At 34.7% G+C, this 27,568-nt stretch overlaps 1 protein-coding gene across 11 annotated transcripts in view; it reads left to right on the forward strand.

The window, feature by feature from the left end:
* The window catches only part of PICALM (phosphatidylinositol binding clathrin assembly protein), a 100,611-nt gene that overhangs the window by 61,729 nt on the left and 11,314 nt on the right, over positions 1–27,568 (forward strand). For 2 of the 11 annotated variants that reach the window (XM_042907074.1, XM_042907079.1), the window contains exons 13-20: positions 4,684–4,833; positions 13,104–13,211; positions 15,546–15,677; positions 15,772–15,802; positions 15,976–16,075; positions 19,874–19,897; positions 21,305–21,364; positions 22,876–22,980. In XM_042907074.1, the coding sequence (XP_042763008.1) occupies positions 4,684–4,833; positions 13,104–13,211; positions 15,546–15,677; positions 15,772–15,802; positions 15,976–16,075; positions 19,874–19,897; positions 21,305–21,364; positions 22,876–22,980 (710 nt within the window). Of the gene's footprint in view, positions 1–4,683; positions 4,834–13,103; positions 13,212–15,545; positions 15,678–15,771; positions 15,803–15,975; positions 16,076–19,873; positions 19,898–21,304; positions 21,365–22,875; positions 22,981–23,298; positions 23,422–27,568 lie in introns of those variants that run through there. The other 9 variants (XM_042907078.1, XM_042907075.1, XM_042907077.1 and 6 more) reach the window with 9 other exon arrangements.

The following is a 27,568-nucleotide window of genomic DNA, read 5'->3' on the forward strand; positions in this document are numbered from 1 at the left end:
TTTTTTGAATGAGTGGATGTTTTCTTTCTTTTCTGGACAGCTTCTTTCTGGTTCAAGATACAGCAGGGAACAGGAATAGTGAAACACTAGAACACTAGATTTCTACACTAATTTTGTGAGCCATGACTTGATTAAAAAACTAACTTAGAAGATTAGTTTAATTTAGCTAAATCTTATGATTAAGAAGTAATTTCTAAAAATGGTAAGCTAGTTTAAAGTCAATAAATACTTTAGAACTATTTATCTGAAAGTAATTCCTTAATATCCCAATGATAAGTCCTAATTTTAGGATTTTTAATCGGCAAAATTACACACGTATTTTCCGCTTACTGTGAATTGTTTTAGAAAAGTTTAATAGAATTGACATGTCCATTTAAACAATTTTAACTTGCTTCACCCTCCCCCGCTTTATAAAAAACAGTGTAGTTGTTTTTTTCCGAAGTTAAGGCTGAACGTTGTTTTTCAAAATAGGTGAGAAATTTTACAGTATGCTTATTGAGAACTGATAGGACACTTCAAAGAAACTGAACTGTGAAGTTGTTTTGTTTGGATAGTTAATTCTAATAATGAAAAGTTAAAGTTTCTGCTTGGGATTATTGAACTCTTACATGAAGGTGGGTAGATGATTATTGTGGGAGAATAATTTCAAGTATTTTCAGCCTCTAAGAATTGTTTTATGTCCTGCCAGAAGAAATTATTTCATAGCAGTTTTTGAAAACAGTATGTTGGAATACATGTAGTCAAGTTTTAGTTTTCTGTTTTAGGTTATTTTACTCTTTGTATTATTTCCATCAAAATTTCCTTCATATTTTAACATTAGGCTTTCTGTGTACAAGTGAGACTGTTAAAAGTATTAAAAATACAAATCAAGTACAGTGGGAACAGAGGCCATAGCAATTGACTGTTATTTTTCCAAAAGCTTATTACATATGAGGAAAGGACAGTGATTTTTACTATGAGCCTCTCAATTTAAGAATTCTATCTAGTCTTGACTTTCATATAAAGATACTTGGTTTCTGAGCTGGTGATAATTTTAGAGTTTTGGCTTCTGCCTAATTGGATAGCTGAAGAGTGTTTTAAGTGAAGACTTTCAATACTTTTTAATTCAGTGTATTTTTTATATCGAGGACATTCGGATTAAGATTTTTTACTGTATTTTTAAAATTAAAGTTAGACTAAGATAAATAAATCTTAAACTGTATATAAAATGTTTTGATCATAACAGTAGAGTGTTAAAGATTTTTTTTTTGAAATTAACCATTTACCTAAACATTTGAAATAATGTGACATTTTACATCATGCTGCTTTTATACCATGTGGCAAAACAAAGATAGGATCTTATTCTATGTTTCTCTTGCTTTCATTTGCTAAAAATGGTTTTAAATAACAAATTTGGTATTTTTAAAACAGAATTGGTATTAACTTAGTTCTTATCCCAAGCACCACAGATAAGTTAGGAATGTAGAGTTAAAGAGTTAAAGTAAGGTTTGCATGTTTATATAAAAGGCATTTAAGATTCCACCTAAAAAATGAACATGAGAGAACACAAGCTCTTCTGTTCCCCTCATTGCATATATTAATGAGCCTTTGATTTTTCAAGAAATGGTTTGGAGTCTCAACAAGCACTTGGTGTTTAATACTAATAGGTGAGAATATTTAAGTTTATATCACCTTTAAAATTTAGTGTCACAGCATATCTAAAAATATACAATATTGTCAGTTCAATGCACTGATGTATATTTTAAGCAAGATTTCAAAGTTTAATTCAGGCAAAAAAGAATTATCCTTTCTGAAGTTTAATTTGCTTTACTCACAGCTGGCACAAAACACACAACACTATATGAAAAACTCATTTGTCTTTGTGTAAATGTAGGTATCCAGTATTTAGGACCTCAACACTATTTTGATCCTCAACTTTTTGGATTAGTTTTTGAATGTTGTAACAAAATTAAACCGTCAAATGAATGATGATAAAAACTATTCTTAAAAGTTTAGGGGATTTATAGTAGTTGCCAGTCTGGTAAATAAAGTTTAAGTTGGGATAGCTGAAACATTATTGTTTTTTTTATCTTAATGAACTTGTTTTTATTATTAAAAAAATTTTTTTTTGATGTTTATTTATTCTTGAGACAGAGACAGAGCATGAACAGGGGAGGGGCAGAGAGAGAGGGAGACACAGAATCTGACACAGGCTCCAGGCTCTCAGCTGTCAGCATAGAGCCCTACGTGAGGCTTGAACCCAAGAACTGTGAGATCATGACCTGAGCTGAAGTCGGATGCTTAACCGACTGAGCCACCCAGGCGCCCTGTTTTTATTATTGATAGTATAGTGTTCACTAACAGATTAACATCATCTAGATTACCTCGTGTTTTGTCAGTAGATTAAGAACTGTTTTTTTTTTTTTTTTTTTTAAATTTTTTTTTTTTTTTTTTTTTTTTTATTTTTGGGACAGAGAGAGACAGAGCATGAACGGGGGAGGGACAGAGAAAGAGGGAGACACAGAATCGGAAACAGGCTTCAGGCTCTGAGCCATCAGCCCAGAGCCCGACGCGGGGCTCGAACTCACGGACCGTGAGATCGTGACCTGGCTGAAGTCGGCCGCTCAACCGACTGCGCCACCCAGGCGCCCCAAGAACTGTTTTTTTCTTATTGTCTGATTGACCTAAATACGGCATTTTTACATGGTTCTGTATATTCTTCTCTAGGATGTTTCATATAATAGAAGATTATTGATAATAAGTACTTAGGTAAAACTTAAGCATTCATTAGAGTAGCAGATAAGTAACAACTTTTCCCAAACATGTCTTTTCTCATAAACCAATAGATTGGTAATAGAAAAATGTGTTTTTTTGAAAGACTTCTCTCATAGCCAAAGGCATGGAAAACTAGAGAGATGTTTTGAGTCTAACAATGTATGATATACTTCAAAAACTCCATACCACTATTCAGTATTTTAAAATAGTACTTACAGCAAATTGATCAACTGTAAACATAATGCATCTCCTTTCTTACTCAGGAAGGAGTTAGATTGGTTATCATTACATTTTTATTTTGGTATAGAAAACCCATTTCTTGTATCTGTTTTCTACTTCTTAATTCTCAGTTACTTTTTTGGATTCTTCTATCCATTGTTCCATTTATTCAGGAGTGGAGGGGTGGGAAAGATGTTAAACATGATCATATGAGTTTGAACACTACATCAATGAATTTTGATACATTTGTAGGACTTTATTTTGGGGTGTGAATTGATGTTCTGTAAAAATGATTAATTCCTAGAAAATAATTATACAAAATACAAAAAAATAATACAAAAATTAAAGTTTCATAAAAAGATTCTGTACAAGCCACTGATCTCAATATTTTCTTGGTATTCTTTTTTAACCAGTTGTAGGATTTGAATTTATTGACTTTAGGGAAAGTATGCTTATAGTGAATGAGCTGGTCCTTAAGCCCTTTGCTGTCTTACTCTGTCAGTCTTAGGGTAAAATACAGTGCTTACTACATTGTTAAGTGAGGATCACAAACTAGACGAGGATAGGCAAGAACAGGCTGCTGGTTAAAAGTACAGGAAGTACAGGTTAAAAGTATTTCTGCTGCTTTTTATTTTTTCTCTCCTTGTTTACTTAAGGTAGGATGAGTGGCTTTCAATCATTAGAATGATGATTATCTTGAATGAGGTATAGGTAAAGTAATTATCTGATCTAAAAATAACTTTAGGGTAGGATTTGGTAATAATATATATTTTGTACTATTCTAATGGAACAATACTTTTGTTATTTTTCAGCAAATCATTTATTTATTTATTTTTTAAGTTTATTTATTTTGAGAGAGAGTGCAGATGGGGGAGGTGTGGAGAGAGGGAGACAGCGAATCCCAAGGAGACTCTGCACTGTCAGTGCAGAGCTCCACGCAGGCCTCCATCCTAGAAACCGTGAGACCATGACCTGAGCCAAAATCAAGAGTCAGACATTTAACAACCGACTGAGCCACCCAGGCGTCCCTTCAGCAAATTGTTTAAAGGCTTAATGATTTGGCTTTAGAATCCTTAACTGGACCTTCAGAGCAGTTCCCAGTTTACTACATGGCCACCACTCATGCCTCTGTTCTTCATTTTTCTAAAATTCCTTTCCTTTTTCTAAATCATTAGACCTTTTCATCTGTATTTTTTAATTTCTTACCTCTGAACCTATACACGAGTTACCTCCACCTGTTAGAAATACCCCTTGACCCCTGATTCTCTTTGTTTTTGAAATTTTACTCAATACCACACACATATTGATTGTTTATGTCTGTTATTTGAGTAAACATAGCTATGCCATGAAAACCAATGCATTCCCACCTAGGGCAGGGAACATGGTCCAGGGTGGGTGGCTCTTTTATAGATGCATTTTGTTTCTTTCTCTTTTTTTAACTATCTATTTGCTTCCTGATGTTGGAAAGCAGATCTATCCTTAGTATGCTACCAATGTTAATTGGATACATAAATGTTTTCTTCTGAGGATTCATTTTAAAATAATTAAATGTAGTTCTTCCATCTTGATGTTGATGATTAGGTATTTTGCACTGAGATTAATAAACAATAATATAGCTACTACTTTTCACTTTGCATCTTTTGACTAATTGCAATACTAATTAATTTACTTCCTTTCTTCATTTTGCTGTAATGCACTTGGACTGCACAGATCCTTTCTCTGCTACTGTAGATGCTGTTGATGATGCCATTCCAAGCTTAAATCCTTTCCTCACAAAAAGTAGTGGTGATGTTCACCTTCCCATTTCTTCAGATGTATCCACTTTTACTACTAGGACACCTACTCATGAAATGTTTGTTGGTAAAGTACAATTTAACCTTTCTTTCCAATTAATGTTTATACTGCCTAAGTATTTTTTACGTATTCATCAATTATTTTTAAGGCACTGCAATAATTTTGGATTTTAATATCAAATTTTAAAATAAAATAAATAGCATTAATGTAGTGAGATTTTTAAATTAACACTAGTATCCCTAATTTTATTTAATCCAAGTTTTTAGGAAAGAAAATTTCCGTTGAAGTTGTGCTTTTTTTAGTGTTTTGTTATCTATCATATTAGTGTGATGCTCAAGCTGTCTAACATCATTTGCCACATTTTATTAATTCGAAGAGTTGGTTATAGGGTAACATCTCTTAAAAGTTACCAACATGTTTATGCATGCTTCTGTTTTTCCCCCTCTGTGTTTGGGAGAGAGGGTAGTTAATCACTCTTAGTAGCTATCTCTTTTTTTTTTTTTTTTTAATACTGTGAATAGTACTATTTTAGATTGTCTCAAATAAATACATACTGTATGTCTCATTCTTTTGTGTTTTTTTAAGTTTATTTAGAGAGAGAGCACATGGGCGCACATGAGCAGGAGAGGGGTAGAGAGAGAGAGAGAGAGAGAGAGAGAGAATCCCAAGACAGCTCCGCACTGTCATCGCCATACAGGGCCCCAGCTCACAAACCCTGATATCATGACCTGAGCTGAAATCTAGAGTTAGTTTAACCGAGTCAGCCACCCAGGCACCCTGTCCCATTCTTAAGGGTTTCACTTCATTGTTAGCTTGGAGATAAATGACAAGTAGAAAATGAAAAACAACTTGACTAAATTGCATTTAATTGTGGTATAAAAATCCATAAAATGGTAGAATTTCATTCTAGAGTTAATACAGGAAAATGTAAGTTTTTGAATATACACTAACCTGAAATTAATGTTTTTGAACCTCCAAAAAGATGATAAACGCTCCTTAAAAGTTGGTGAAATTGCTTTTATTCAATTCAGAGAAACAGCTTAAAGTGATGTAAATTTAAATCTTTGTTTTTTTTAAAAAAAATTTTTATTTATTTATTTATTAACGTTTTTATTTATTTTTGAGACAGAGAGAGACAGAGCATGAATGGGGGAGGGGCAGAGAGAGAGGGAGACACAGAATCGGAAGCAGGCTCCAGGCTCTGAGCCATCAGCCCAGAGCCCGACGCGGGGCTCGAACTCACAGACTTTGAGATCGTGACCTGAGCCGAAGTCAGACGCTTAACCGACTGAGCCACCCAGGCGCCCCTAAATCTTTGTTTAAAGCAGCATGTAGAAAGTTATCTGTGTACCCTAAAGAGATCATGTGGCCATATTCTGAACATTCTGTTCTATATAGCTAATGGGGCAGAAGGGAGGTGACGAGAAAACAATAGTTGGAGATTTGAGAGAGTTCCAAGGCAGGTACCCTAGTTATATATAACTAGTCTTATAGCTCCAAATTATAATAATTAATTACAGTAATTCCTGTATGTCATTGTAATTCATTACAAATTAAATAAAAAATGGTTGAAACCAAATTTCACATTCTGTTACTCTTTACAAAGTTTGTGAAATATAGTACCTTATTTGCCTGGTAATAAAGGGTTACTAGAGTTATCCTTTGAATCAGGTTTTCTAATAACTTTGTATTTTCTTTATGCTTACTGAATGTGAACTAGTATATATTTAGTAAATATGGTTTCTTGTGTCTTTTTAAGTCAGTTGCTTTAATTTGGGGTATGAAAGGTATCTTTGCTTTGGGGCTATCATTTCCATCATTTAAGTCAGAGCAGTGCATATGTTTCAGGCCGTCAATCTTCTATTCACTGAAGAGGGGTAGAATGGAGGTCAGTAAGCTTAAGTGCTAAAGGCCATTGCTATTTCACATTGAAATAGAAGAGTAAAAATGTATAAAAGCTATCCAAGGAAAGTCTGTAACAAAAGGAATATACTAGAAATGTCATTTTCCAAATGTTTCTTAAGTTGGAGCCCATGGGTTTGGGCAAGAGGAAGACCAGAAAGCACAGAAAGTAAAGTTTGATGGCCATGTACGCCAAGGTGAGTTGGTGCATTTGAAGATAAAATGATAGAATTGGTGGTTTAGGGCTTACAAAGACCTCCAGAGAATGTTTGGTCAAGTTTCAACTCTCATATTGGTAAGATAATTACTGTCATTTTCTGGATGGATCGCCTGAGTCCCCAGAAAAGTTAATACACTAAGACAACCCAGCTAGTAGGAGCAAAAGCTCGAAGCAGGAGACCTTTAGCTTTGCTCTACATTGCCCTTTCCCTTATGGATGTGCGGACTAAAGTATCAAGTATACTTTAAAAAACAAACAAACAAATCTGCCAAGATTTTTTCATAAGCAAAAAATAAGTACTTACCTTTTTGTAAAAGGTATTTTTTTCATAAGCAAAAAGTAAGTACTTACCTTTTGTAAAAATGACTACAGAATGGCAAAATAAAAACCACACATGTGGTTTAGACTGTTAGGCATTAGTATAGAACAAGGATCAGCACACTTTTTCTTAAAGGGTCAGATTGTAAATATTTTCGGCTCACGAACCACATAGTCTCTGTTGTAGCTACCAGCTTTGGCTTTATAGCATGAAAGTAGCCATAGACAGTACGTAAACATGTTGCTTGGTTGTGTTCCAATAAATTTTTATTTACAAAGACCTGCACCTAGTTTGCTGATTAATGCCTATCCTAAGAAGAGGCTTTTTAATAAGAAGGCTTTTAATCCATATTAAAAGTTCCTGAGAAGTACATTTGTGTAATAAAAATTCTAAGTTTTCTTAGAGTATTAAGAGCATGAAAGGACCACCCAAAATATGTCATTCCCAGAGATATATTGTCCAATTAGCCACTAGCTACATGTCATTTAATCTCTAATTAATTGAAATTAAATGTTAAAGTTAAAATTTTACTTCCTTAGCTGTATTAGCCACATTTCTGTTGTTCAGTGGCACATGTGACTGGTGGCTCCCATATTGGACAGAGCAGATTTATAAAACATTTCTGTTATTAGAAAGTTCTGTAGGATAGTACTGCTCTAGAACAGTGGTCAGTAAACTTTTTGTGTAAAGGGGCAGATAGTAAATAATTTCAGGCTTTACAAGATACGTAAAATCCCTGTTGTATATTCTTCTTTTGTTTTCTTTCATTTTTAAAAACAACCCTTTAAAAATGTAAAAACCATTTTTAGCTCACACAGCCATATAAAAATAGGCCACTGGCTGTAATTTGCCAGCTTCTGCTTTATAGGATTAAGAATGACCCAGAAAAATCACAGAATAGCTACCTAGACACCCTCTAACCCTTCCAGAGGAGGATACTGATCTGGTGATGTGATGCTCGCTGTACTATCTAGTCCTTATTAAAGCAATTATAAGTCCAGAAGAGTGGATTGTGATCCTAGCCATCCCATGTCTGTGACCTTGTTCAGGCCTACTTACTCCATTAAAAGAAGACATGTTAATATTGACAAAAGCCAACTGCTTTTTATTTCTCTAAGGAAATGCAGTGTTGGTTATTTCAAAATTTTGTTGTGGATATATTTTAAATATAACACTCATAATGGAGACTGGCGCTTTTTTTTTTTTTTTTTTTTTTTTTAAGTAGGTTGTAATTTAAAGAACACTAAGAGCTTGGACTCTCCTGTTTTTGTTTTTGTTTTTGTTTTTGTTTTGTGTGTTTTTAATTACTCCATTCTACTCTTAACTGTTCCTCCTCATTTCTCTCTCTCTCTCTCTCTCTCTCTCTTTTTTTTTTTTTTTTCCTTTTCCTGTTCTTTTTTCCCCCATGTATGCCTTGTCAGATTCTTTTTGTGGCACTCAGGCTTATCCTGATTCTACCCTTATGTGCCACGAGTCTTCTGCTGTAGCTGGTTTATTTGGAGGTAGGTAATGGTATCTCTTAAGATCATCTGTTTATGCAGGAGGGAGTTTCTGTTGTTGTTTGCCTTAAAATGAGGTTTGTTTTTTTAATTTTGTAAGAAAAAAATACTTTTGAATAACAGCTTTTTTGCCTAATTTTGTTTTCCTTGATTAAACACAGGATTGTTTTGTGAATGGATACTTTGTCATCTTCCTACTTTAGCCCATACTCAAAAGGTTCACATTTTCAGAGGAATTTATAACATTTTAATATTACAAGCTTATGGAATTTAAAGCCCTTTGTATAGATGTTAGTGATAGAACAAACACTAAGTAATTTCGACTCGATCCGTTGTGGCACAGGTGTGGGGAGGTTCTGTTGGAAACAAGTGTGCTTTTCTAGCACTATGCAAGACAGTAGAAATGGGAAACAGTTTCCAGAGAGGCATGGCCAACTTGATACTCATTTCTGTCTTTGCAGACATATTCTAGGCCAGTGCAGTAGTGATGAAACCTCAAAATCCAGCTGATTTTTTTTTTTTTTTTTTTTTTTTTTTGCATAGGAATTGATTACCTTAGGTCAGTTGGTATTAAAAAGTATGTTTAACACAACTAAACAACTGGCAGAGTTGGACATGATTAAAGGATTTAAAAATGGAATTTATGAAGCGCCTGGGTGGCTCATTCGGTTTAGCATCTAACTCTTGATCTCGGCTCAGGTCTTGATCTAAGGGTCCTGAGTTTGAACCCTGCGTTCGGCTCCATGCTGGGTGTAGAGCCTACTTAAAAAAATTAAATAAATAAATATGAAATTTATGAGGACATTTGATGGAAAGTATGTGTTTAGAATCCAGTGAATTTACGTTTGAGTTCCTTTTTGAATTCCAGTTTACTTCCTTACCTGTATGATTTGAAACAAGTATTTAACATTTCTAAGCCAAGGAAAAATAGGATAATAATGGGTGATAGGATTGCCATGAAGTTTACATATATGACAGTATAACATCTGGCACTATGCCTGGTACATAGAGTTATCATTGAAACTATTAAAACCATCTTGTGTATGCAGCTCCCTTAATATTTGCAATGGACTTTTTACCCACATTATTATTTAATTATCAGATACAGTCTTAACACTTCTTTCATTGCTTTCAGGTTTTAAAATTACCATGGGTTCTTCACTTTTTAGGCCCAGCATTTGCTATGAAAAGCTCAAGAAGGTCATACAATTTTAATAGTCCTGATGAATAAATATTATAGCTGTAATAATAAAATTTTCTACTAACTAGTTTATATAATATGAAATATTTGGGATAAACTGAAAACACCTAAAAGATTTTGGAATCAGACAATTTGGGGTTTAAGTCTTGGTTTTGCCACTTATTAAATCATTGGTCTTGAGTAAATTGTTTAATCTCCTTGTTTCCTCATCCGTAAAAATGAGAATAATAATAACTATTTATGGGATTGTTGTGAGATTTAAATAATAATACTGTTTATAAAGCTTTTGGATAGTGTTTAATAGGGTTTAATAAATAGAAGTTACTTTCACAAAAAGTATGAGGTCTAATTTATTTTGGAACTACCACCAAAATCTGTTAACAAAACAGTAAATTTTTCTGGAAGGTATTTGGAATGCCTTTTTGTCCCCAAAGCTTGTTCATCCTGTACTTTCAGTTAATTTATTATTGTTCTTCTGAGATTTGCCGTGTAGGGCAGTGGTTTCTAAATGTTAAACTATGAATTAGTGCCGGTCAGTGGCAGAGTTTTTCACTGGGCCTTGGTGAAATGAAAGAGTAGGGAGTTCAATATCATGATTGTTTCATACAGTTAACCTTAACTCAGAGAGCCTGTTTATCTTTTTTTTTTGTCCCTAAATTTTCCTTTTGAAATGGTGATCCTAGTTTTTTTATCTTTAAGTAACTTTTAAAAATTAAATCCTAACAGTCTCCCCAAAAGTGACTTGGGATAAAAGGCCATTAAGTTGATAATGTTCATTGAAATGATAATGCAGAACTCTTACCTTCAACATGTTTTATATACATTCCTTACTTAAAAGATTATTACTGTGAAATATGTTGCTTTCTTCCCTGGTAGCCTGTCAGCTATTACAATTTATTAAAAATAGTCATTTTACTTTTCGCTTATGTATACCTAGAGACTTTAAATTTGAAGTACTAGCTCTGGATTACTTAATATCCTTTCAAACCTTTTCTACTTTTAGGTAATAATAGTATTGTAATTACACAGATTGATGCCCTTAGGGACCTCAGGAAATGGTTCCTGTCTTTACACATAGTAATGAATGGATTAATATAAAGGATAGGCTTATCTCTGATAATCACCAAATTCTACAAAGCTAAGACAAAATAACAGGAAAAAATAGGAATTTGATATGCTATCCTAGTTATAAATTATTATTCCATGTATTTTCTAAAGTTTGGAAATAAAGCCAAGATACTGTTTCCACAGTGATTTAAAGAACACTATGTATACTTCTCACAGATGGGCACATAAGTAAATATGGTAGATTTTTGTCTTTCTTGAGTAGTAAAATCAGTTCTTAGTTGTAAGGAGTTATGAGAAGAAGCAGTGAGCCCATGGTAAAATTCTTAAACAGCTTGTACGCTTTAAAATGCTGTTAAATTGGTAAGTCTAGAAATCTGGGAGTGCTCGCTTCGGCAGCACATATACTAGAAATCTGGGAACCTTTTGATTAATGGCCAGATTTATATACTAAATTATTTTGTATTTTGATTGTATTTGTGTTCTCATTATATGACCAGTGTCTTTAAGAGTAGTTTAAATGTTAAGTAATTATGGAATAAGTACATTTTTAAAAATTTGTGCCCTATGGAATACTTAGGCTAGCAATAAAATGCTACTTTTAAAGTAGTAGTATTGATGTGTATCAGCTCTGTGAGTCATTGATAAGTCATTGTTCTAGCTTCTTTGTCTTTGAGGACTTTCGTGGACTTTTCACCAAGTCTTATCCTACTTTTTACAGTTTTCTTAAAAATCAGTCTTTTTAGTACAATTATCATTGTACTTTATATCCTGATGGTATACATTTTAAGAATTCAAAGTGAGATTCTGACAGACGGAAAGTCCTTTAGCAGAAAGTTGAGGGAGGGAAGAGAGGCCGTGTTGAGGACTAAATAGGTTAACCTTTCCCTAATGATATATTTGATAATCTTCTAATACTAATTTATATATATATATACACACACATATATATGTGTGTGTATATATATATATATATACACATATATAATGTTATATATAATGTCTGTATATAATATATACGTACGTATATGTGTACACACATTTTGACTTTATAGAATTTAGAATTGAAGAGAACTTAGGAGCCATTTATGATAGCTTCCACAAAGTAAAAGAATTCCTTCTTTGTAATCCTTGCTAGATGCTAGACTGTTTTTTGCTGGGAATATACTCCCCAAATCATGTGGCAGCCCAACTATTTTTAGATGATTTTAATTCTTCTTTTCAAACCCTAGAAATTCAGAACCTCGCCTCACAAAAATACAACCTTTCACAATTTTTTGAAAATCTTCATTTGTTACCTGAGGATAGCCTGTTTCAGAGATATGAGCTGGGTGTTATCTTAGTACCACCAGCATCAGTGTCACAGACAGGAAAGAAGGTTTCCTATTTATGTTCTGGTATTTCAGATTTGCATTAGGTAAATTAGCGTGTTTAATTGTATAGTTGGCCACTTCACTCTTGAAGTAGCAACTTGAAGTTAGAAGGTGGTCAGGAGTTGAACATGGTCTCTTTTATTGTTTTTGATACTCAGAAAGCACCTAGACACAAGAGGGATGTAAGGATTAGTGAGTTGTAACTTTCAGAATCTTTTTACCTCTCAAATGAACTTAAACTGTATTACATTTGATTAACCATTGAAGGAAGGAAGGTGAGTAGGTAGAGGGAGGGGAAGACTCCTGGGTATACTAAGTAGATTCATGTATTTTTTAAGCACCATAGAAGGCTTTAGCTCATTACCAAATGATCACTTAACGTTGTGTTTTTTGTTTTTTGTTTTTTTTTTGCTTCATGCAAAATCCTGGAATTTTAGATGTGTTTAGTTTTTTAAAGATCATCAGCATACAAAATTAAGGTAAAAAGATAAGCAAAGGTTTTTTTGTAATGAAACAAAATAGTGGTTCAACTTCAGTTGTTCTTTTGTTAGTTTTCTTTGTCAGTAGGATGATTTTGTTACAGAAAATGTCATCACCACAAAAAAATGTAATATTAAGAAACATTTTGCTTGAAGGGTTGGCCTTGTTTTTTGTTGATGGAATTTATTGCTTTTTCCATTCAATTGTCATCATTATTAAGAGCTATAAATGTAGATTTAGTGAAGAATTGAACTTTTTCCATTTTGGTTTTTCTTAGGATTCACTCCATCTCCGGTTGCACAGCCACATCCTTCAGCTGGCCTTAATGTTGACTTTGAATCTGTGTTTGGAAATAAATCTACCAACGTTATTGTAGATTCTGGGGGTAAGAAACATTTGTTTTTTAAGTAATTTATTTACTTTGAGAGTGCGCGTGTCAGTGGGAGAGGGGCAAAGAGAGAGGGAGAGAATCCCAAGCAGGCTCCTCATTGTCAGCATGGGTCCTGATGCAAGGCTTGAACTCATGAACCATGAGATCATGACCTGAACTGAAATCAGGAGTCTGATGCTTATCTGACTGAGCCACGCAGGCACCCCAGAAAAAATTGTTTTACTAACATAACTATAATGTTCTCATATAGACTCTGTGTAAGGACAGATAATAATACTCCTCTGAACAGGTGTAAATAGATTAAATTGGGATAGCCAATGAAGTTGTTTCTCTTTTTCAACCACTAGTTGAGAACTTCAAGAGATTTTTAACTGTTACCCTTTTCTTAGTGGCAGTTTGACACTGGGAAGATTTTCTCTCCCAGACCTAAATGAATCTTGCTCAGATTAGACTGTTAAGTTGTTAGTGACTATATGTAGAGTGTTGTGCTTTGTAATCATTACAATTTTTACCTTTACTGAAATGAAATTGGCTTTTTTGAAAACAAGGAAAAGAAAACCTGTGGTACCTTGACTGGTTGAGATAGTCCATGTATAAACAGCTAGAATGGATCAGATCTGTGGGGGCTTTTTGTTATTTTAAGGATGATTCTTTTTATAGTATGCTTGTTCATTTGTCTTAAAAGAACTTCTGTAAATTTGTAGAGCCAGGTTTCCATTTGTTTTCATATAATATCTTGTTAATTCGAAGTTTGTACAGATTAATAAGAGTTCCATAAAATTGACTATTCTTACTACGCGATGACCTTTGATTTTGGTTAGTAATTAAGTTCATACCATTTAAAGAAACATTGAGGTGTTTTTAATTTTATATATAATTAGTTGTATGTATAAATAGGAAGCAGGCTTATAAAGAATATGTATGAACTAAGATTTTTTTTCTACGTACTAGTTGTTTTATAATTATATTTTTTGATGCATTTGACTTTTTCCTTTTGAGTTTGTCTTTCTGAGATGAAGGATAAAGGAAGTAGAGATCAACTGTTCATAGTTTGTAAACCACCATTTTTGGTGACTTTCTTTTTCAAATTCTCTGTTATTTCTAGATCATGCTGTGTGTGTGTGTGTGTGTGTGTGTGTGTGTGTGTGTGTGTGTTTGCTTGCTTTATTTATTTTGAGAGAGAGAGAGAACGAGAACCAGCAAGCATGGGAGGGGCAGAGAGAGAGGGAGAGAGAATCCGAAGCAGGCTCTGTGCTGATAGAGCAGAGAATCTCACTACAGGGCTTGAACTCCTGAATTATGAAATCATAACCTGAGCTGAAATCAAGTCTCATGCTTAATGGACTGAGCCACCCGGGCGCCCCCTAGATCCTGCTATTATTGTGTTCTTTAGTGTGTTTGTTTGGATTTGCTTTACCTTCTCTTCTCACTTTGGTAGAGAACCTTAAAGAATTTTATTTTATTTACATTTCTAAGCAGTGTTCTTGTTTACTAGATGTTTTCATCCAATTGGGGCATTAGTGGTTTCTTCAGTGTAATTTAGGTTAGCTGGTTTTAAATAGAAGAAAAGTGATGATCAAGCAGTTCATTTTCACTTGCTTGTAACATACTGGTTTACAGATACCTTACATTCTCCACGCTGAAGAATGTAAAGAGGTCTAGGAGATATTTCTTAGAAGAAAAACTTTTCAAAGTTATAGGGATGTATTTTTATCTATATTTCTTCAGGTGTATGTGAGTCTTCAGAAAATTTTCCAAGCGAGGGGGAGAATTACATTCTATTCCCTCCTCTTTCACCACTTTGGAATAAAAATTGTTTACCTGAATCCTTCTTTCTTCATCTCTCTTTTTTTATTATTTATTATGTTTGTTATTTGTATTTGAGAGAGAGAGAGAGAGAACAAGCAGAGGAGGAGCAGAGAGAGAGAGAGACACAGAACCCGAAGCAGACTTCAGGCTCTGAGCTGTCAGCACAGAGCCTGATGTGGAGCTTGAACCCACGAACTGTGAGATCATGACCTGAGCTGAATTCGGACACTTAACTGACTGAGCCACCCAGGCGCCTCTTTCTTCATCCTTATAACCTTAATACAATTTTGTCATGAAGTAAGACATGATTTCTATCAAAGCAAATTTGCCTTTTCAATCAGTTCATGAATCAAATGACGCATTTCTCCCTTTTTTCATTTAAGGACATTTATTAATGTCCAATGTTCTGGTGGACTTTTCCAACAAACAAACGAGTAGAAAAGGCAAAGATCTCCTTTAGAAAGCTGTAGCACCATAAAGTCCCTTACATATCCTATTTCGTCTGTTTGTAACTTTAAGGCTTTGATGAACTAGGTGGACTTCTCAAACCAACAGTGGCTTCTCAGAACCAGAGTCTTCCTGTTGCCAAACTTCCACCTAACAAGTTAGTATCTGATGACTTGGATTCATCCTTAGCAAACCTTGTGGGCAGTAAGTATTCTTTGGATTCTTTTAATCTACTTTAAAATAAGCTGTAATAAAAATGAGTCTGGTTTTTAAATGCTTTCTTTTTCTCCTGTCATAGATCTTGGCATTGGAAATGGAACCACTAAGAAGTGAGTGTTTATTTGTGTTATTTTCTCATGTACCATTTAAAAGTTGATTTGGCTTTCATCTCCAAAGTATGTGTAGAGATGCCAAACCTACATCTTTTTGTTCAATCTCAATGTATAGGAAAGAACGTTTATAATTACAGACATTTAATGTTCTCACTTATGTTTATTTAAAGTGATGTAAATTGGAGTCAGCCAGGTGAAAAGAAGCTAACTGGAGGATCTAACTGGCAACCAAAGGTTGCACCAACAACTGCTTGGAATGCTGCAACAATGGTGAGTTGAAAAAGCTCACAGTAACGAGAATAATTTAGATGAATGTGTGACATGAAAATGTTTTTAAAGTGATAACTATAAGTGGAAAGATGGTTTATTCAGTTTTAGAAATATAAGAAACTTGTTCTTGTTTTGTTTTTAAAGGAATCTGTTTGACTATCTTTTCCGAGTACATTTTAGTAGCTAACATATATTTAAAGGTTCCTCTGTTGCAGGCATCATTCAATAAATAATATGTGGCTTTGTTTTGTATAATCCTCAAATTAACCTTACGTGGTAGTAACTATTGCTGTCCCCAGTGTTCAGATGAGGAAATGGAGACACAGTGTTGTTACATAATATGCCTAGGCTCCCAGAGTTCTTAAGTGATTGGGTGAATTTTTAGAACCCGGGCAGTCTAACCTCAGAGCAGTTAATGATTAATGCTTTTAAACATTACCCTCTACTGCTGGTCTCAAATCTATTATTTATCTAGAATATAAAATCTTTAGTATTTTTTTGATCTCACCATTGGTAAAGAAACTATACATTGCTTGGTTTTTGTTAATATTGTCAAATAGTTCATACAGTTGGTTTTCCTTATTTGCTGTAATTATATTCTTAAAATCCCCTGAGCACTGACCATTGCTAGGTTCACACGCACATACATACCTATTTCCTCTAGTAATGGTTTAGCAATCATTGATTTTGTGTTGTGTTACTTTAACAACATAAGTGCAGCAAATAAGGAGAATCAACACATACACAATCCTTACAAATATTATAGTTTTAAATCCTAATCAAACTCATTCTAGTAGATGCTATTTTTTTAAATTTATTTTACAAAAAAGAAAATGCAGTTCATAAGTGTTAGGTGACTTACTTACTTGAGGCTGCTGCACTGACAAGTGCCAGACTTGAGACTCAAGCCATAGCCAGAGTCAGAGCTGCTTGCAGTACCCTGCCCTGTTCCCCACCCTCGGAGGCAGAACCTCACCTTGGTCACCTTTAGGTGGGAACAAAGGCATTGGGCAACAGATTTTTCACGACTCTATGCATGTCTGTCAGTGACCTCAAATGTTGCTTTGGGGATCACAAATAAATGTTAGCAAGTAGGCAGGTTTGTAAATACAGAATCTGTGAAAAATGAGGATTAATTGTATATGCTAAGTAGTTACCATCTAGCACTGAAGAAGTCCTACTAATTTTTTTGAGAGAGAAAGGAGGGCGCAAGTGAGCGAGAGGCGGGAGAGAGAGGCGGGGGGAAGGAGCAGGGCTCACCCAAGGCAGGGGCTCATGTGTTTTTTGGTTTTTGGTTTTTGGTTTTTGGTTGTTTTTTACCCTGAAGCAGTGGCTCAAATTCACCTAAGGCGGGGCTTGAGGTCATGAACCGTGAGATCATGACCTGAGCCGAATACAGATCATTAACGACTGAACCACCCAGGCACCCCACATATTTTTAATCACTATAAAGTATGGTTGTACCAGAGTTAGCTTTGTGGCTGTCCCCCCCCATCCTTGGTCAGCTGCTGTTTTCATCAGTGCAATAAGTTTTCCTGCATCAGAGAAAACCAATTTTTTCTCATAGAAAATTTTTCTCATAGAAAAATTTAAAACATGCTTTCTTATAACTGTGAATAGAAGCATTTTGATTACACATTGTAGCCTTCCTGATGTTGTTAGAGACCACCATTACCCCTGTTACAGCCACTTGTTATTAAATCCCTTCTAGAGCACTACCCTGTTTCTCCTGGGGTTGATCATATGTTAAAATTACTAGGGCTGAGCTAAAAATAGTGTGCTGATAAAATTTGTGACAATACCCAAAAAGTTTTGTTAGCTCTAGTCTTCTTTTTTTTTTTTTTTTAATTTTTTTTTTAACATTTATTCATTTTTGAAAGGCAGAGAGACAGAGCACAAATGGGGGAGGGGCAGAGAGAGAGGGAGACACAGAAACAGAAGCAGGCTCCAGGCTCTGAGCTATCAGCACAGAGCCTGATGCGGGGCTCGAACTCATGGACCGCGAGATCATGACCTGAGCCGAAGTCAGCCCCTTAACTGACTGAGCCACCCAGGCGCCCCAGCTCTAGTCTTCTTAATTGGAAAATTAATTGGAAAATAACAATGAAATTTAGCTACCTTTTTTTTTTTTTAATTTTTTTTTTTAATTTTTTTTTTTTTTTTAACGTTTATTTATTTTTGAGACAGAGAGAGACAGAGCATGAACAGGGGAGGGGCAGAGAGAGAGGGAGACACAGAATCGGAAGCACCCTCCAGGCTCTGAGCCATCAGCCCAGAGCCCGACGCGGGGCTCGAACTCACCGCGAGATCGTGACCTGAGCTGAAGTCGGACACTTAACCTACTGAGCCACCCAGGCGCCCCTAGCTACCTTTTTTAAGGCAACAATTTTTCAGTTTTTTATTGAGAGGGTTCACTGCCATTACTACTAATAAATCCTTGCATTTAAGTAGCTTGTTAAGTTTTTACACATACATATACACTCACTGTCTTGAATCTGTTACTAGTACATTCTTGGGGAAGTTTGAATTGATACCATTCCAATTATAAGAATAAAGTTGTTCAATTTTTTTTTAAGTACAAAGTACTTTAAGTACAAAGCATCTGTAAAGCAGATTTTAGCTGAAATCCATTCCATCCAATCCATCTTCTTAATTGGAAAATAACAAGGAAATTTAGCTACCTTTTTAAGGCAACAGTTTTTCATTGATAAGGTTCACTGCCATTACTACTAATATATCCTTGCAGTTAAGTAGCTTGTTAGGTTTTTACACATACGTATTCACTCACTATCTTGAATCTGTTAACAGTACATTCTTAGGAAGTTTGAATAGGTATCATCCCAATTATAGGAATAAAGTTATGCAGTTTTTTTGTTTTTTTTTTTAAGTACAAAGCCTCTAGAAAGCAGATTTTAGTTTAAATCCATTCCAGTGTTTATCCACACTATAACATACCTCACTGACCAGGGGATGACAAGAGGTTAGTTTAGTGGATTTTGTAGCCTCAGGTGTGAATTGTACATTGATAATACATGAGACCTAATATAAATCTAAATGCTGATACGAAAATACAATGAATATTTTGTTATAAAATTAGTATTAGACTATATGAAATATTAGAAGTTTGTAGACAGCACTTGACTTAAGATTGACTACCAGAATGGAATAGGCATTTAGCCATTTGGAATTTGTATGTAAGTTGATGATATTTATGGTATTGTGTCAATGTGTGTCATCTCTTAAGAATTTTGTTAAAATGTTAAAATTTGTATGTATGTATTTCATAGAGTTTCCTTTTAATGACTAACATATAGGGCTGGTGATGTGATTCACAACTTAGATAAACTGCTGCTTATGACATGTCTTTACATTTCTAACCTTTTTATTAATCCATAAACACTGTCAAGGTTTTTGAACATTTTTTAATTAAAAAATTCATTGGTATTTTATTAATAGATATGGTTTTAATTACTTTTAATTACTGCTTGCTTTTTTTCTATGGTAGACATGCAACCCTGTTCATGGGCTGCAATGAATTTTGCATTTATGTTTTATGATACTTGTAATAGTAAACTATTAGGTATGTAAGGGGATTATGCTGGAGACTAAATTTTCCTAGTAACCTTGATAGTGTTTTAGTTTAGGTGTTCTTCCATTAGATTTTGGAAATACAAGAGATTTTAGGTAGTTAGTGAATGTACATGTGAACTAAAATGCTCTGTGTATTTTCTGTTGTGTAAGTACTTGTTCTAATCCAGTGTTATTGCATTATGTAATTGTTCTTCCTGGGAAAAACAGAATGGCATGCATTTTCCACAATACGTAAGTGACCAAAAACTAGCCTTTTTGCAATAAATTGGCATGCTATTAACCACTGCTGTAGCCGAAACTCATAACCTTCTAGCTATTACTTGTTTTCACATTCAGATTTTCAATGTGCCAAAAATTCTTTCTAGCATCTACTGATTTCATGGATGTGTTGCCGAATTGATTCTGATGGTGGCATGGGAAATACAGATTTTTTTTTCTTGCTTAATATTCTGCCATTTGCTGCCAGATGGCTGGGTGTCTGTGTGTGTATCTGTGCTGCCACTATGCACTTGATGATTTCTGAATGAAGGGAAATGTTGATTGTGGTAATGTTGACAATAACAATTGCATGAAATCTTACAGGCTTCTGCTGTACTTGGCAGTTTGTCTACTGCTCTTGCAGCTCTCGGTTTTTAAGTAGGGAGAGACCAATAAGTCCTACATGCTTACTCAAATACTCAACTTTTAACTGTTCACTTTAGTTATGCTTCATTTAACTTCTCCATGCATATGTTCAAATTGCCATAAAATTTCAGTTATTTTTTATGTTTCAGCAGTGTTATTGGTCTTTCTCCTGTATTCAGTTTCAGTTTTCATTATAAGATACACACAGGGAATGTTGTTAAGACAGCAAATATATCTAAAATGATTTCTGTGCTCAGATTGTATATTTACAGAGCATGAGTTAAAGTAGGAGGAGAAAGGGAACTTAAACATCCTAGGGCTAGGTGGCTTTTTTAAGCATTAAAGCATAAACAGATTTAAAAATGTATTGCTCCTCCAAATTGGTGCTTTGCAGAAGATAGTTTAAGTAATTTATAGAGTAGATTAGAAGGAATGCTAATGTACGTACTCCATGTTAAGAACTGTGTGCGTCATAGAAATAGTCCTATTCAGTAGTGTTTTGAAATCTTTGGGGCTCTTTGAAAAGAGTAAATGAGGTCTTTAGAAACTAATTTTTTGGAAGATCAGGTTATTTGATTGGGGATCTTTAAAAATTATTTTTTCTTGCTCAAAAAATGAAGTACCTAGGAAAACATTCAGTAATACAACTTTTTCTAGGTAAACATTTTTTATGCTACTGATAGTGATGGACTTTAACTTTTAGAATCTTGAATATTTTTTAAAATCTGAAGATTTTTAAAGCTGTAAAAAGCTCATAGAAATTTTAGATCACTGTTGTATCTAAGTTTACATGGTATTTTTTTCTTTCTAATAATTCTGCTTTTCTGCTAATTTCAAGACACTCTTTTTCATTGAGCATTAATTGACACAGTTATTAATGATCACAAGTGTCACATTTAATCACAGCTGTCTTAGCAATTCTTTTTAGTGGAACCACAAGCTATTAATTCCATGTACTCAGTTGACACACATAAGTTATATACATCCTTGTTTATTTTTTCTTCACCATGTCAGGCACCCCCTGTAATGGCCTATCCTGCTACTACACCAACAGGCATGATAGGATATGGAATCGTAAGTATCTTTCTAGACACATTTTGAAAATAGATTAATTCATGTTTAACATGCATTTATTCAAACTTAACTAAAAAAAGCACTTAGTGCCACACATACTCTTAGTGCCTAACACAGAATCTTACAGCATTGGTTTCATAAATATTTCTAGAATAGTCATTATACAGCTGATACTGTTTATGAATTTTCCCAGTATTACTTAGCTTATTTTTTCCCTCATAACTTTGCTAAGCATTTTCTACTTCATTACAAACTCTTTTAAACATTAATTTTAACTCCAACCATTTGTGTGACCTTACATTGATACCATTGAAGTCTTATAAAAACCTTAATACTGTAGGGGAAGGGCAGGAATTACATTTGTTGAATTGTATCGGGGCAAATTCAGTCCAGTAAAGGCCAGAGAAACTTTCCTTTGACAGTGATTGCTACCATACAGAAATAGTCCTTTAAACCTTTAAGCTGCCTACAATCCACATTCTACAGTGCCTTTACTCTCCTAGCTTTCTTAATATATACACTCACTTAGATAAGAAATGGAGGTAGTGGCTTCAACCCCACCCCCCCCCCCCCACATGTTTGAGGTACTGTTACCAGTAGGAGACAGCACCACCTTCCTTGGTATTGTTACTGCGGACTCTGTGCTACTTCTTTATTTACATCTTCTGGAAGTAGCTTGTTTCCCACATATGAAGAAGTTTCACAGCTTTTGGATGGGTGGTTACTATAGAAGAAAGGAGTGTGCACAAAATCTCACAGGTTAAAGTGAAGCTCTTGCTATAAATAGGAATTTAGTTGAAAGGTTAAATAGAACTTATGGAAAGATAAGACTTCAGAGTATGGCATTTTAACCAAAATAACATAGTGGTCTGTGTATGTTCTGTTTGGTCACTTACTTATGCTGATTTTATACTATGGAGTGGTGATTTTTAAAAAAACAGATGGTTGGTTGTGATTCTGTTTTCAGTTATAGAATGAACTAAGCTCTTCATGTGTTATTTAAACCTCTTCTTGGTTTAAACCTCTTCTTGGTTCTCCCTAACAGTAGCAGAAATAAAGTTAAAGAGCCATAGAGAGTAAACCTCTTCAAAGAAACAACTCTATTCACTTGTGATTACTTGCATAATGATGTAAGAACTTGATCTAATATACAAAGGCAGTTTACTTTGAAATAGCTTCACTATTTTACAGTTTTTTAAGTTTTCCTGTGTCTAAAACTGACAAATTTGGAAATTTTGGATTGGTTTGAATTGCTTTCTCTGTCATACTGTAGTAAGATTTATGTTTTTCTTAAATTTAAGCTTTTTTAAAAAAAAAAAACAGACTTTAGAAGTGAGTACATTAAAGACTTAAAAAAAGCTCTTAAGAATTTGTAGCTGTATTTACAAGAATTTTTCCTTTGAGTTAAAGCAAAAGTACTAGTATTTTTCATTATTGACATCCTTCTTGTGTACTACTTAAGGAAGATGTCCGTCAACATCATTTAACTTAATATTTTTCTATTTTTTTAGCCTCCTCAAATGGGAAGTGTACCTGTAATGACACAACCAACCTTAATATATAGCCAGCCTGTCATGAGACCACCAAACCCCTTTGGTCCTGTATCAGGAGCACAGGTATTAATGTGCCATATGTAACTTTTAATGTGCTTGATGTAGAAAGAATATAATACTAAGAATTCCTCTTATACAACTTGAGAAACAAGCTATTAGTGTTTTTTCCCCATTGATGGTGGATGTTGTCTTGTTTGCCTCTTTATCATCTAAGAGCTTTTAAGAATATTATTTGGAAGGAAAGCACAAGCAGATTACAAACATTAAAGATGAAAAATTCTTGATAATTTGTAGTTGGTCAATCCAGAGGGTGGTTTTTCTGAGATTAAGGAACCTACTTTCTGTTCATGATTCTGGCTTGCTCTCCTTTGTGAACCCTAGAAACTGAGCTCCAGTGCCTTGGTTTGAATGGTGCTACACGAAAGACGTTGCCCTTGAGATGTTTGTACCACAAGACACGTCTACAAAAAGATGTGAATGTTATTTTTTTTTATTAGATAACTTCCTGCCACTGAGGATTGTATTTAAACACAAACTGGTGGGGGTGGGGGTGGGGGGGTGTGGGGAGGAAGGCAAACAAAGAAACAAACAAAAACTTGAAATGCCATGCTGACCTAATTTCTTTGAAGGAGAGACTTTTCAGATGTTTCGTAGACCCTCTCCCAGGTCCTGAAATTTCACCCCAAATACTGTTTGTTTTTCATCCCATTTTTGTTAGCATTAGAGGAATCTGGATTTTTTGTTTTGTTTTGTTTTTTGAAAGTTTCTCCTCATTATGGGTAGGAGAGCTATGAAATTTGTTAGTCCCTTCTTTCTGGCATACTAGTGGATGAGACACTCAGGAAGTGATAGAATTTTTTTTCTATCACAAGGGGATCGATCCTTTTGTTTTTCAGCCCTTTTGAAGAATTTAACTCATTTCATAAGTTAGCATCTTAGGGAGTACCAGTAACTTGGAATGGGTAGTGAATTTCGTTCTGATTAAAAGGTAAAATCCATGTTCTTTGCAATTCATGTATTTACCCTCTTGCCTCTTTTTTCCATGTTAAAGTGATCTTCCTGTTTGTTTATCAGAGTATTTACCATGAAGGTTGCTGGGAGTAAGGGTACTTGATGCAGCCATAACTTTTTTATAAGTCACTTATTTCGTATGTATTTGTTTTTATAAGATGGATTATGGATATGTATACCTTTCTTTCCCTTCTTTTACCAGTAGTAGGCCTAAGTACTGACTTAACTTGCTAAAGAAAGAAATATATTAGATTTTGATAATCTTTTAAAATGTTGATGATTTCCCTAACTGTTGGTGTAGATGTTTTCTTGAGATTATATGTCTTCCTCATGTCATTTTGTTTTTCTGTTTTTTTCTTTTTCAGTTTTTTCTTTGTTATCTATACTTTTAACTTCAGATATGTATCATTTATTTAATTAAAAAATTTTTTTTAATGTTTATTTACTTTTGAGAGAGCAAGCACACAGGGAGGAAGGACAGAGAGAGAGGGGCAGACATAGAATCTGAAGCAGGTTCTGAGCTGTCAGCACAGAGCCTGACGCAGGGCTTGAACTCATGAACTGTGAGATCATGACCTGAGCCGAAGTTGTTGGATGCTTAACCAACTGAGCCGCCCAGGGGCCCCAGTATCATTTATTTTTAAAAATTACTTTTATTTTTTTTGCTGATTGGACTAAGTGATTAGCACCTGAAATGTATTTAAGAGAAAAAGCTACAGTCCAGAGCTATACATTTCCCAGGAACTACTGACTACAGTAATTTTTCCCTGATGTGTGACTAAACCCTGTATCCCCAGTCTGGGTCTTATCTTGCAGGCTCCTGTCTCGGAAACATAATACTTCATAAACTTAAGCTTGGATAACGCCAGACTGTTTGCAGGCACTTACTGTTTCACCCTCTTCTCAACATAATACTTAAGGTGGATGGGCCAACCATCCTATTTTTCCGATAGAGAAAGCTGAGACTTGGAAACGTTCTTCAGCCAAGTAAATGGTGAAATGCAACTATCCCCAGGAATCCCTCATTTCTGGTGCAGTGCTCATTTGTATCACTCTGCCTCTGTACTAATGGGACTGAGTCCATATGGCTATTCTACTAGCATGTAGCACTGAACCACTCTGCCAATCTTTTGAGTTTCCTGCTGGATTATAAACTACATTTACACATTTCAGGATATAACTACTATAAATGTCAAGAACATCTATAGTTGTAGGGAATGCTTTCAACCTTCCTGAAACATTTTGGGATGAATTTTGCTTTTTTAAAAAAATATATGGTTAAAAAAATCATAGTAAAAATCTACCTTTATAAAAAGTGCTGACTCCCTAGCATCTGCTCTTAATCCAGGTTTTATATACTGTTGCCTTCTAAAATCCACATAACACCAAAATATGCAAACATGAAACATCAAAAAACATGCTAGAATTTTCATGTCATGAAGAGAGACAGTGGCAGAACTACCTTTTCCTAATCAAATTATGTCAAAAGAGAAAAGAAATGAAAACATTAGAGCAATAATGCTCTATTATTGCTGATAATAATTAACTGATTTCTTCCAGTTAAGAAATCAAATTTGATGTGAGTACTTAACTTTGAATATTATAGATTAAAGAAAGCACATAAAGGAAGCAAATGGATAACCAGGAAAACAAATCAGGTGGCAATGAAGTGACTCAAAAAAGCTTCAGTCAGTTTGAATCAGTTGAACGGCAGAATCCTAAATCTTTTAATGTTACTTTTAATTCCTTTTCTCCCTTTGTTCTCCAGGTGTCTCATCACAAAGCCCTACTAATTGTTCCTCTGCTGTCATTAGATCCACCCTTCTTGTCTTCTGCAGGGACCCTTAATCTCAGGTTTCTTTTGCAGTAGTTTCCCTGTGTATCTTGCCTTGTAATTTAATCTATTTTATAAATACTCCAGTAATCTGATATGGCAGTATTTTTAGCGTCTTATCTCCATATTTAAAAATAAGGAAGTGAATCTAAATATAACAACATATGAACATCCCTTAGCTTTCCTTCTGGCTTAACAGCTGCCTCACAAAGTCTCCATATTTGTAACAGTAATAGTGAGTAAACAGAATATTCAGGTTCTTCAATTCTCATGCCTTTATAGTTCTCCGTAAGTATCCAGTTTTCTGCTGCTACTTACTATCTTTGCCACAAGGACTTTATCTGTCATAAAGTAGATTAATTCTTTATTTATTCTTTAAGTTTTTATTTTAATTCTAGTTAGTTAACACATAGTGTTATATTAGTTTCAGGTATATAGTGTAGTGACTCAACAATTCCATACATGTCCCAGTGTTCGTTCTTCACTAATTCTTTAGTCATCTCTCATGCCCTTTCAGTACTTCTGAGATCTAAAGTTCTTTTCCTTATCCTGTATTATTTTTCTTTATAGAACTTACCACTATCTAACATCTGTTCATCTGTCCCATCTGTCCCATCTGTCCATCCATCATCCATCCATCCATCCGTCCGTCCATCCATCCATCCATCCAGTGTAACAAGAGACTCCTGTAGTAGATTGTAAGCCTCCTAGAGGCAGGCTTCTATGTGGCTTGTTTACTTCTGTGTCCCTAGTTCTTAGAATAGTACCTGACTCGTAATAGTTTTGAACATTGTCAAACAAGTGAATCTGGTTGAAAAACTTTCCTTTTCTGTTGTGTAACTTACTTGTTCCTCATTGACCTTTTTACTTACTTATGACCACTGTAATAATTTAGAGCAATGTTTAAGATTGGTTTAATTTGTTAGCTAATGGTTATTGTAACCTAAAATATTTGACAACTGTCACCTAAGGAATGAAGATACTTTTAATTTTGTGATTGATTTTTTTTAAGTTTATTTATTTATTATTTCTGAGAGAGCGAGCGAGAGCACGCTCAAGTGAGCGCCCAAGTAGGGAAGGGGCAGAGAGAGAGGGAGACAGAATCTGAAACAGGCTCCAGACTCTGCACTGTCAGCATAGAGCCCAACACAGTGCTCAAACTCATGAGCCACGAGCCACTGTGGCTCCCCTATGATTGACTGTTTTTAATAATTAAAACAATTAAACTATTTATGTTTGAAGTAGGTGAGTATTTTTCATGTTTTAGTTTTTAATTGTTCTTAGGTAGTCCCTTGAATTAATTTTGTCCATTCAAATGCTAGCTGTAACCAGATAGTTACATTTTTAAATTTTTTTAACGTTTATTCATTTTTGAGAGACGGAGCACGAGTGGGGGGGGGCAGAGAGAGAGAGAGAGAATGAATCTGAAGCAGGCTCCAGACTCTGAGCTGTCAGCACAGAGCCTGACATGGGGCTTGAACTAACAGATTGTGACGTGAGCCGAAGTTGGACCCTTAAACGACTGTGCCATCCAGGTGCCCCCCCCAGAATAATTTTTCTTAATGAATTACCTTTTAGTTCTCTCATTATTTCCTCCGCCCCTTTTTTCAATTGGATTCCTACTTACTTGAAGACCAACACCATCTTTGTACGTGGTAAATGAAATGGTAATTTAAATGTAAAATGAAATCCCATTAAAATAGAACCTTTTAATCAACTCCCAGTTCTACACCTAGTGCCAAAAATCTTTCCCTGCTCCTTGAAGTGCCTTTTTGAGTCCTGTTACTCACCCAGAACGTTACTTGT

This window comes from Panthera leo, chromosome D1 (assembly GCF_018350215.1).
Source record: "Panthera leo isolate Ple1 chromosome D1, P.leo_Ple1_pat1.1, whole genome shotgun sequence".
Lineage (NCBI taxonomy): Eukaryota > Metazoa > Chordata > Mammalia > Carnivora > Felidae > Panthera > Panthera leo.